Consider the following 12,363-nt stretch of genomic DNA (forward strand, 5'->3'; position numbering starts at 1 on the left):
GCTTTCTTATCTTTTCCCCCTACAATTTTACTTTTTCCTACAACAACAGTATTATTATTATTAATATTCACTTTACATGAAAAAGAAAAAGCAATCTTAGTGCCATAGCATATGCAAATATTTTATATAATATACAAAATTATTGATTATCCCATTTCTCCAAAAACTCTTTCGTATTTCTTGAAGACCAGCTGCTGCTGCTGACCTTAAATTTAATGCATCGGCCCCTATATTTGCTCTGGACAAAGGAGGACTCTCGGCGCTTAAGCGCATTGGCAAACACTTTAAATTTGAAAAGTCGATTCACATGCTTATGAAATCAGCTTTACACAGCTTTTTCACAAAGAGAGAAAGAGAGAGTGACTAAACGTTAGTGAGCACTAAAACCGCCATATTAATGCCCAGTTTGAGTAGTCAGCGTTTATTACCCGATTATCATTAATTTGCGCGAGTAGAGGGTATACCTAAAGCTGTACATTAATTATTCACATGCATAAGTACAGGTGTTTGTTTCCGTCTCTCAAAATACACAGCACAGGCCCCGATAACTGTTATCCGCTGCAAAAAATATCATTCTCTAAATGGATTTCAACAGCAAAAAACAAAACTCGTTTTGAGTGACACATAACTGAGAATATACTTCAATACACTGAGCATGAATGCAATTGCATAATCCAAGACGAAGCCGATTGCGTGGAGCAAAGACAGTAAAACATGCGTGTGCTCATTCTTATTCTATTGATCGAATCAGCTGGTTAATAGCAGCAATAACAAAGACAACAACAACAACAATGATAGAAACAACAATAACAACTGTCACTACAATATTATTCTTATTGTTTGTTGGCATGTTAGCTGACAGTTGCGCATGTGACTTTCAGTTATAAATAAAATATTTTGTGCAAATATGAGGGCATATAACTGAGTTATGGCAAACACACACACACACACACACACACACAACTAAAAGACACTGTGAATCGATCACAGTAAAGCTTAAAAGTATGCGCGCCGTCAGTCAATTGATAAGCACTGTCATACAGTTTTCTTTACATTCAAAAACAATTATGTTAAGCCTTATGTTAACTATATAAATATTTGTCTGCTTTTTTTTAAGTTATTAGCATTTGTATATGTATAACCTTATCATTATCGTTATCATTATCAGTATCAATATTATTTTAAGCTAAACTAGAATTTCTCAAAGATCACGTGCTGGTTTATCACAGCTATGCGGGCAGCTGGAGTTTATTTGAAGCTCTGTGGCTTGGTTGATTCATGGCAAATTTTAAATGGAATTTCCCTATCCCATTGCCCTTAAATACTTTTAGTGTCAACCGCTATGGAAGCATACACAAAAAAAAAAAAAAAAAAAAAACAGAAGGAATAAAATACGATGAAAGAAAACTAAGCCAAATGCAATCGTAAATGTCCAATAGCTTACGTGCGAAGATTAAAAAAAAAGAAAAAGAAAAAAAATTAAAAAGTAATATAATTACCAAATACAAAAAGAAATCGAAAAAGAAATGTAATTGTTAAATGTGTTTATTGTGCAGAATTGTTGATAAACAACCGAATATGTATGTATATGTATATGAAGAATTTATATAAAAAAGAAAACAAATGAAAAATGTTGAAATAATGAAAACTGTAAACAGAAATCGTAGTCATATAAAAAAGCAAACAAACAAACAGAGAAACTTACCACATCAGCTCAAAGTCAAATCAATTTAGAATTTGTAAATGTTTACAGGAGCAGCTGGAGTAGGTCTCAGTTGTGTAGTAGCATCGGTCAATTTGGGAATTGCGATATGGTCGAGTTTTAGATAAACATAGGAGAAGGTATGGAAAATAAGTGTCTAGCGCCTAGCTATAAGATAAATGTGTTAAAACGTGCGTTTCTCTCAGTGTACAATTGATGTTGCTACTCGGATAATGCAAAACATTGTGTATATGTATTGTATTTGTATATAAATATTATTTATGTATGTATATCAAATACATATGATACAAACTAAAGAAATGAAGCAATTACAATCGTATATTATATAATAATAAAATAAAAAGTTCAAAACATCAAGCGTATTGTCGACGTTAAAAACTCTTTTATATAAGTACGACGTTAGCTCTCTCCACAGGCTGATGAGAGGATGACAGAGTGGCAGGAGTAGAGATGATGATCTTGGCGACTGGCGACTACGTGACGCAACGTCATTACGAGTGATTGCCGTTGGTGTAAGTTTCTTTAAACTTTTTCTGTATTAGCTGATACGCGTTGTATACACTTTATATATATTGATAGATTTACGGCCGGCACAGTGTGATAACAGCCATTGAATCCAAACAAAGCGGGACCATAAAAGAAATCAAAGTTTAGTTAAATTTCACAAGCAACGAGATCAAAGCTTACCGCTCTTTCGCCGCCTTGAAGGACTTCTTGCGCTGCTTGAGACACGTCGCGTTCTGCTCGGCATCGGTTTGAGGCAGATCGTTGGGAGATATCATTGTAATATTGTCTGGATGGCAGAAGAATGCAATCGAGTGCCGCCCACGGGAGCGTATGTGCTCCTGCTCGGGTATGACGACGCGGTGTTGCTGCAATTGGAATGGAAAGAGATCATTTGATTGAGCTGGCATATTCGTACAGAGCTGTTGGCTTACCAGTGCGGGATATCGTTCCCTTGTCCATATGGACAAGATCTCGCCACAGTTGACTAATATGGCACCCGGCAAGTGACCCACACGAGTCCACTTTTCGCTGCCCGGCAGCTTCACCTCCAGGCCGCCCTCAGAGTCCTGCGCCAGCAGCGTGAAGGTGCCGTAGTCGACGTGTGCGCCACAGCGGATCACCTCGCCGTTGGGCAGCTTGTGCTCGGCAATCTCGCCATCTTTGCCATTGGCTTGCACATTGTCCGGCTCGTCCTCCAGGGGATTGCGCTCGGGCCGGAAGTCTGGCTGATCTGATAAGCAACGCTGGTAGCTGTACTGGCAACGGCCCTTGATGACCTCGTTCTGGCCATGGCCAGGCTCGTCGTCCACTATGGGCGGATAGTAGAGCATGCGCAGAGTGGTCATGTTGTCGTGATCGCCGGACATCATGCGCGAATGCTTTTCGAGGAAGAATGTGGGCGGAATGTCCAGCGAGACGGCCAGCGCCTGCAGTATAAAGCTGGCCAGGGCCTTGAAGTCATTGGCCAGTGCGCTTATATGATCCGTAAATCCGGGCAACGGCTCCTCTGGCAGATTCTGGACATTCAGTGTGCAAATGTTGAATGCATGTCGCAGCTCCGGTGTTTTGCCATCGAAGCGCTCGTTGCCCGGACTCACATAGCCGTGATTGTCGCCATCGCTGCGTATGTAGAGCTGCTTGACATCCGCTTCCAGGTCGACAAAGTCGTCCAAATGGTCCCAAGCCGTTTTCAGCTAAAGAGAGTCAGACAGAGTCAGATTAAGCATGACTGAAGCAACTGAGAATTGTAGCCACCTTTTCGTCAGAGATGCCATGGTTGACCAGCAGAGCCATGCCCTTCTCGGACAAGGCCTTCTGCAGCTGATGGCCCACGCGATTCACCACCGATTTGACGGGCACCTCCTCGGTACCTGTAATTGTGGAAATCCCATTAGAATCATGAGTTCAATGCGTGTACGAAATGGGGGCGAAATTGCTTTATTTTTAGACGATTGGCGTGAATAATTTCATAGAATTTTCAAAACTAATAACAATAACAGCTAAAGCCTCGGCCAGCTGCTGACAATAACCATACATCAAATTCTCGCACATCGCCAACGGTTTTATGATCCCCCATTAAAGAACAAAAAACTCAAACGTATTGGGACTATATGACGAGCCGCAGTAAATACTTTTACGAAGTGCCACACGCCCAGTAACGAGCAATCCACGTGCCAGCACAATAATCGCTAATTCGAATTTATAATTAAGTCTTACAGCGCGATAAACAGAACGAACGAAAGGCTGGCGGATGGCATAATGGAATCAATATAATATAAATGCGATTCAAGCAATCGAACGAATAGTTGAGTTCATGCATCAGACTCAATGCGGGCAAATGCAATACGAGCAAATGCAATAAAGGTAAATGCAATCAATTTCAATGCCGTTGCAGCGACAGCGACTTGGTTTTTCCAGGCGGAAAATCATAGAGAAAAATAAAACTGCCTTTCATAACAAGCGGATATCTGCGGCGCGTCGAATCAGAGATACCCTTTAATATTTTATTAATACTCTAATATGTATTATATTTTATGAAAAAATCTATAGGAGAGGAAAGTTAGAATATTTCAGATGACTGTCAAGCCTTTAAAGAATCTAGAATCTATATAGGATTTTATAAGAACTACCTTAATTTATGAATGATGGATGACATGACATAAGCTCTCTCCCCTCATATTACATATAGAGAGAGTATAGAGTATATATATTTTCAGCTAGCTCTAAGAGTCTCCCTCATAATACGTGACAAAACAGTTTTCTCCGACAAAGAGGTATAAAAATGAGCAAACTCTCAAGCGGAAATCAAGTGGAGGGGATTATTTATAAAGAGAATAAACTCAAGAGCTTTCAGGCACTGTAGCAAACAGTGTGAAGCAGCTTAGAGTCCAAAGTTAATGCTAAATCTTATCTCATTATACAACAAAAGAAACAACAGCAATCAGATATAAGGAGATATTTTGAATTTTAAAATATATATGTACATATATATAGTCAGATAGTAAAATTGTGATAGGGAGTGGGAGAGAGAAAGAGAGAGAGAAAGGGAGAGAGTAATACAGCAATATGTTAATTGCTCATTCCGCGCCAGCCATGAATGAATATTAACAATTGAGAATACATTTCCACACGTTCACGTTGGCGCACACGGCGTATAAGCAATCTATAAATAAATAATTGTCAATTTCAGTTGAACGCACAGCGCCGCCGCCGCCGCCCGCCTACTCGACAATCCGAACAGCCCAATCAGCCCAACCACCTCGACCAGCTCGACCACCCAGCTGGCCTAAGCCCCTAACGTAAAGCCCCATAGCACCCTAATCAACACCATGACGCACTGTTTTTCAGCTGATAAGCAGCAGGAGAATTCACGGTTAATAGTAATTACGTTGTATGCCAGAGTTATCAGTGCGTGTCGTGGCTCACTTTTGCAGAAAACAGATTTCTGTCACCAGGCGACAAATACGTACAGTAGTACATTTTAGTATATTCCATGGAACTTTTATTCAGTTCGACTTACATTCATATACTACATGATGATGAGATAGCCATGCGAGAGGGCAGGCAGGCAGCGAGCTGAATGGAATCAATTGAAGCGTAACGACGCCTTTCGATTTCATTTGATTAGATGTACAGAAGTGTATATACACACATACATATATATGTATATATGTAAGTACATATACGGACATGTAGCGTTGCTTGAGCTGACGGAGGCAGCGACACAGTCATTGGGGCCGACATTTGCTGTTTGCATGCACTTCAATTAGGCGCCAACTGTATTGTAGGCGCTTTTCAATTTGCGGCTGTTGACTGTTTGCAATTTTACAATTTTGTACAGCTCACATGCTAGTAGCTAACTTGCTGCTAATTTATCTATATTGAGGCTAATTAATTGAGTCAGCAGTCGACAGTCAACAGTGAGCTTTTGGCAGGAGGCCGGTTGAAGATCATCGCATTGCCACATGAGGCAATAGAGTTTTTGATTTAGCTGGCTTTGAATTTCTATTTCTAAATACTTGATTGGCATTAGAGTTCGATCGGTTGCCAAATTGTTTGTGTTTACAAATTGCTATATGCCATAAGCATTTTCGATATTTATGGTCTTTCAATTCGTTTCGATCTATAAACAAATGTCGGTGCGTTTCGCTTTGTTTTCTACACTCAGATTATTTTGTTTGTTATTTGCGGAATTTCTATTGGCATCGCGCCGGCTGTTTTTAACAGATACCCATTGCAGGCCGCTTCAGCAAAGGGTATACACATGTACATACATATATATATATTTATATGTTTGTATATCTATTTACTCTGACATGAGATATTTCTCTGCAGAGTTTTTCTGAATCGATTAATTTCATTTTATGTGTGCCACTTTAATGGGTATCTGGCATTTGGTTAATTGAAAAGCTAAAAATTGATTAGCTTCGCGTCTATTTTCAATACACGCATTTAATTAAAAATATATACTTGTATAAAGCGCAATTTTATATGTATACCCTCAAATGTCTGCACACAGCTAAATAGAATCGATTCATTCGAGGGGGAAAACCACATACATACAACTCTGACTATACTTATAAAATATTTAAATGGACACAAAAGTTTGAATTAGTCGAAATATTGATGGCCAAATAGTCGAGAGTGGGTAAAAAAATTATATGAAATATTATGCCTTGATTCACTGAAAAATGAACTAAATCAAATGTATAATGGCAAAAAAAAGGAATCGCTAGATCAATTATTTATTTAATTAATTAATGCAAAAAACAAATCTCTACCAAGTGGATTTCGAGCATTATTTTTGAATATTTCATACAGCGCTTTGGTGCTCTGAGCCAATATCGATACTTCGTATAAATATTTAATGTGTTTGCTTATAAGCGCTGAACATAGCGAACATAAAGAATATTCTGCGTAGAAAATTTGAAAAAGAAATACATAAGATCTATTTCAATTTAAAAACGAAAAACAGATTCTATTTTCAAACATTTTAAAATTATAAAATCGAATTTTCGACGTATTTGATTGTTAGATAAGACACAGACAGCCATGCCAAGCCTTTCAAAGTCTTGTCCAGCATTGATATAACATTTTGGCATCTGTTAGGCAACATATGGTTATTGCATTGCAGGCAATTTTTTATCTTTCAGAGAAGCCAAATATCTAAATACGAAAGTTGTTTAAATTGTTTTGCACTTTGGCGAATTTTTTATTTTTTAAGGAAAAACCATTTTGTCATTATTTTTTATAGGCGTTTGCTACATTTTATCTATCGTTGTTGATAACATTCTGCTGCTGTCATATGATAAATACCACATTAAAAAATATTTATTTGAATTGCTTTCTATGAATAGGCATATCTATAAGGGGCTTTCAAAAAGTTCACTTTACGAAATTTGGATCACTTCTGAAAGTCTTTTTATATTAACTAAATCATTTGCTCATGTCGTGCAGCACATTAACCTTCTTAGCTTATGCGAAAGTTCTGCCAACAGCTGTTTAACAATTGGCCGAAGTGAAATAAATTTCATTCAACAGCTGCCCAATGGCTACAGAGATAAAGTTGCCTAGTTAATCAAAAATACAGGTTAAAGCTAGATTTATTTGGATTTAAAGCGCGGCGCTAATAAAACGACCAGTTTGTTGTTCTTATTATCGTTGTTGTTGTTGCTGTTGTTGTTGTTGTGGCTGTGGTTGTTACTTGTGATGTGTTTGCCTGGTACTCAGCTGTTGTGACGATGCCGCATGTTTCAATTAAGTTGACAATGGACAGTGTGGACGCGGGCTTGGTGACGCAGCTGGGGATTCACTTGCCAAATGCGTCACTTTTCCGCTGACGTCGTTTGAAACGAGCAGCGGGCTTGTTTGTCAGTTTGTTACTCGGCTTGTCTTGAGCACTGTGTAAATATATAGCAGTCTAAACAACAATTCGAACAATGCTGTCAAACCACTGCACCGACCGAACGACCGCCCTCCCAGCCCCTGCCCACTGGCAGTAAATAAATGCAGCGAATATCGCATTCAGATATACTATATAAATATGTCAACACAAAATAATCAATTCAACGACTGCCAAGTCGAAAGCTAAATACGCTCGCTAGCAATCTGATAAGAAGATAAGTTTGAACGAAAACTTTAATCAACACATTTTGAGCATTCTAAATGTGCTGAATGAATCATAAAGGTGTAATCTTCCGACAGTCAATAATTAATTTTAAAAATAGCAAAACTACCCATGAGAAACCTTTCATTTATTGATTTTTCCATATAAACATAAAGCGAATTATTTATTTATTTATATCTCCATGATTAAGTATATAAATAAATAAAATACTTTATACAAGCTGATTGAGCTTAAAGTGTAAACAAAAATAATTTTGAAAACAATAATTGCGATTGTTTAGGAATGGAAATATTTTAAGTTGATAGATGCAGTTGCCTGAAAGCAAGCCTGATTATAATACCCACTGAAATATACAGTAAATAAGCTCAGCTCACCTAAATCAATACACTTTCTAGTGGCTTACAAATATTTTCCATACGCGTTACACAGTGCGCAACAAAAGTTAGGTACCCTTAACAAGTGCTTAATAAATATAAATAAAAATAAAAATAAAAAAGCCAAAGAAATCAAGTTTCCCAAATCAAATCGTAATAAAACTTGAATGTAAATATTGTGATGCAATTTGTTTGAGTTTCCGCACAGTTCGAACGAAGTTAAATTTGATTGCATTGGCATTGACTAAACTATGGGGACTACTTGATATGTCTTATGCATAGTTCAAAAACCTCTCGAGCTCGAAAGCAATTTAAGTTCCGTTGACACAACTGCGCTGCGACTGACTATTTACTCGATTTTTTTTGGGGGTCAATGGCTGAAATGTTTGGAAACAACGACGTCGCGCGAAGGTCAAGTGCTAATCCCAAGGTCAACTGGGCATCGCTTGGGCATGGCGCGGATGCGAGCTGCGTGTATAGCTCCCCCAAGCACATAAGCTGTCAATTTGTCTAGCAAAGAATGCGTTGGACGTGGCACCACCCAATGTGCTAAATACATGCTCGAATCGAACAGATAACTTATGTGTTAACAATACCAATTGGCGTGCTATCCATCTGTAATAAGTGACACCCCGATATAAAGCATATTTATATATAACATTTTTCTTATTGGGATTCGAAATATGCCATCAAATCATTTTGTATCACTATCTGTCAAATAACACTTGAGATGTCAGCTTGAAATTCTTCAATTAGTCTTTGATTAATTTGATTTTTATACTCTGGAAATGCGAAATCAGGCTACAATGGTTTTATTATGAAGTATGTACCAGGCAGAAGGAGGCGTGATAGACCCTATCATCTTGCATCTTGCATCGATTTAGTCCGTCCGTCATCTCTACATGTAATACGGATACATGATGTATATTTGAGCAATAGCAATATGTATGTATAATCTCTTTGGTAATTACAAAATATCAACACAAAAAATTTTTGCTGGCATTCAATTTATACACAAATTATAGTAATTGAATAGCCGTTGGATGATATAGTATATCATATACGTGCTGCATATTTATGATAATATTCCGAGATAATATGTTATTTGTTGTCCACCGATTATCAAAATTCACCAGCCATGACATAAAAATAATTGTGAGCCATTAACATGCTAAAGCCGCTTTAGTGCCCTATAAAGGTTTTGGGACTTACTATTTTATCGCTTTTATCACTAAGCCTTCTGATAAACATTTGCAAAATTTATGAATAAAATATTGATTAGTCATTCCAAGAAAACAAAATATTGATGTTAAATATTTTGTCATGTTATGTTACTTTAACATTGACTTAACATGCGGCATAAATTGTTGTGAGGTTTCAGGTGTCAGTTGCTCAAGTTAATAAATAAACCTGACTGCAATCAGTAGAAGCGTTGAACAAATTTAGCAACTGCAATTACTAGATACAGAGATCATTACGAAAGAATCTCAACCGCAACAGCAGTTGCTAATTATCCAGCAATGAGCAATGAGTCAGAGGGCAAACCATTCATTGTTGGAGCTGCTGGAGCGTGCTTAGCAACAGCAAATTTCGAGGAGATGAATAGAGCGCATTGTAAATTTAAGTACATGGATAATTGCCATGGGTGAGTCGCACTTACCGCAATGCGCCAGATCGATGATAGGCACTGCAGATCTCGAGAGCAGCGTATCCAGCTTATCGTCGCTTGTTTTTGTTTTCAGCATTTTGCTTTTGTGTGTATGTGTGTGTGTTTATTTATTTTAATAAGATGTGAAAATTTTGCAGTTCTTTGGCTTAGGAATTCCCACTGAACAGCTCTCGGCGCAGTTTGTGGTTCACTTTATCACTAATTTTGCTCGATTCTTTTCGATCAACTTTAATATGTTGGGCACTCGTGTTGATTATTGTGGTCTATGTCTTTGACTATCGAGCAACTGTAGTTTTACTATAATAATTTTAATTGTTATTACTATAATGAATATTATTATTATTGTTGTTCCTGGTCTTGTTGTTGTTTTGTATATGCCTCGCGTGGCTGTTGGCCAGCCTCACGTCAAGAGTTGGCAATATTTATTATATATAAAAATTTATTTATACATATAAATATATGTTCAAGAGGCAGATATCACATCGAAAATAAATAAGTATGGCTATCAAATCCAATTGGAAATGAGCGGTGGGCGAGGGGATGGAACGGGAATGGGAACGCGTATCGTACGCCTCGTGAAAAATCGCGCGTGTTTGCTATGAACGACGCTAAAACGAATATCAACGTTGCGCTCACGACGCGTTTCTCTGCTCAACTGATCAGGTATAAAACCGAGTTGGCGTTTTCTTGAACATTCCCCCAAGTTGCTGCGTCGCAGTCGCTCTGCCTCTGCGTCTGTCTCTGTCTCTGGCTGTGCTTATCGCACCTTTTGCTTTGCTGCTGAGAGAGAACCTTTTGATGAGAAATATATGTGTGTGTGTAAGTTTGTATCGTCGTTGTACTCTTGCATGTGTGCCGTAAGGAGATAAAATTTAATCAAATCAAAATTGTGATAAGTAAATTAGCACTTGCCATTTGTGCAATGCGGACGGCGGAAAACAGACGGCAGACAGTGCGGCGGTCGAGGTGTGCATTGGCTAAGCACGACATTTGCACTGAGATTCGCATTGCCGAAACCACAAGCAGCAGCGAGTGGCCTCAGAGTCTCATGTCGCATCAACAGGTAGCTGACAACTAGCTTGCGAATCGCGCTACTCAGGTACGCGCACACACACATTTGAATGTTCAAGCACACATACACACAATGGGCGTGTGTGTGTGAGAATGAGTTTCTTTGTGTATTTCTCTTTGTGATATTTATTCGTATGGCAATACAGATACTATTGTCAAGGTGTGTGTGTGTGCGTGCTCATGTGTGTGGTTCGCTAACACTGGTGCAAATGTATCTGACAGATCTCGTTTAACGGCACTCGCACACTTGGACTCAGGTGCTGTTGCTTCTGCTGCTGCTGTTCCCCTTGGCGGCGACCAGCTGAGCTCAAAACACCAAGCGTCGTGCCTTTTGCCTTTGATTTTGTTTGTGCTTTTGCTTTTGCTTATGTTTTTGTTTTCGTTTGTGTAGCGTCCATATGTGTGGCTCAGCTTGGTCTGGCTGTTGCCAGGCGGCATCACAGGAAACGCCAGATGAGCAGATGAAACGGCTATGCAAAGTCTGCAACGGTTGCATCTAGAGGGTTGGCAGCAGAGACTGAGGGAAAACTCCTCTAATATGTGTGAGTGTGTTTGTGTGTGTGTGTGTGAGTCTCGCTATATGTATGTGTTCATTTGTGCATGAGTAAGCGATTCTTTATCATTCGCGTTATATGAATACACAAAATTTATACAAATATATATATAAAAAAAAATCTATTTATAAACAAAACTTATACACTTATTCATATACGAATGAGCTGATTTGTTTGGGAGTTGGCTTTTTTTTTTCTTTTCAACAAAAACGCTTTCTTTTTCGCACAGATTTCATTTAACTGGTTCCAACGTCACCAAAACAATACAAAGCAATTCGATAGCAATGTTTTTGTTTTGTTTTTATTTCAAATCTGAGCATGTGTGTGTCTGTGTGTCTGTATGTGTGTGTGTTTCTTTTTTAATGTGTTTTACTTTTCACACACTTTCCAACATTTTGTAACACACACGCGAACGCGAATTTAACCTAAATACAGTACAATAAAATGCGCACGCCAACAGTTGAGCCAAATGAAAACCTATATACTACCTGGCAACAGCAGCCAGACCAGCAGCAACAACAACAGCAACAGCAACAGCAACCGCAATAGTAATAGCAACAACAACAACAACGTTGTGTCACTTACAACAAACAAAACGCAAACGACAACGCGCCAACGAGCGGAAGGGACGCGTCTGTACTTCACCACATTTTCGCCAACACTGCGAGGCGAGTTTTAGTTTGAAATACAATTTGCCTGCAACTTCAACATACATACAGATAGATACGTACAATTGTTAATACATATATATACATACATATTTACCATGTATCATACATACATATATTCAGATATGCTGGCATACTTTTAGTCTGTCAATGAAATGGGTTCGCTATGAA

The 12,363-nt window shown here is 38.4% G+C and overlaps 1 protein-coding gene across 2 annotated transcripts; it reads right to left on the bottom strand.

The window, feature by feature from the left end:
- Positions 1-1,956: 1,956 nt before the first annotated feature.
- LOC6574029 (1-aminocyclopropane-1-carboxylate oxidase) lies at positions 1,957-12,194 on the bottom strand. Of its 2 annotated transcripts, none has more exons than XM_015167231.3 (6): positions 12,110-12,194; positions 9,891-10,196; positions 3,485-3,600; positions 2,662-3,423; positions 2,411-2,595; positions 1,957-2,284 (listed from the first exon to the last, which is right to left on the bottom strand). In XM_015167231.3, the coding sequence occupies exons 2-6, from the start codon at positions 9,973-9,975 to the stop codon at positions 2,215-2,217; spliced, it is 1,218 nt and encodes a 405-aa protein (XP_015022717.1). In that variant the 5' UTR covers positions 9,976-10,196; positions 12,110-12,194; the 3' UTR covers positions 1,957-2,214. The 2 variants fall into 2 exon arrangements, with proteins under 2 accessions (XP_015022717.1, XP_043864199.1); XM_044008264.1 differs by having other exon boundaries at positions 9,891-10,220; positions 12,110-12,179.
- Between the last annotated feature and the right edge of the window lie 169 nt (positions 12,195-12,363).

The sequence above is a fragment of the Drosophila mojavensis genome, unplaced genomic scaffold (assembly GCF_018153725.1).
Source record: "Drosophila mojavensis isolate 15081-1352.22 unplaced genomic scaffold, ASM1815372v1 contig_277, whole genome shotgun sequence".
NCBI lineage: Eukaryota > Metazoa > Arthropoda > Insecta > Diptera > Drosophilidae > Drosophila > Drosophila mojavensis.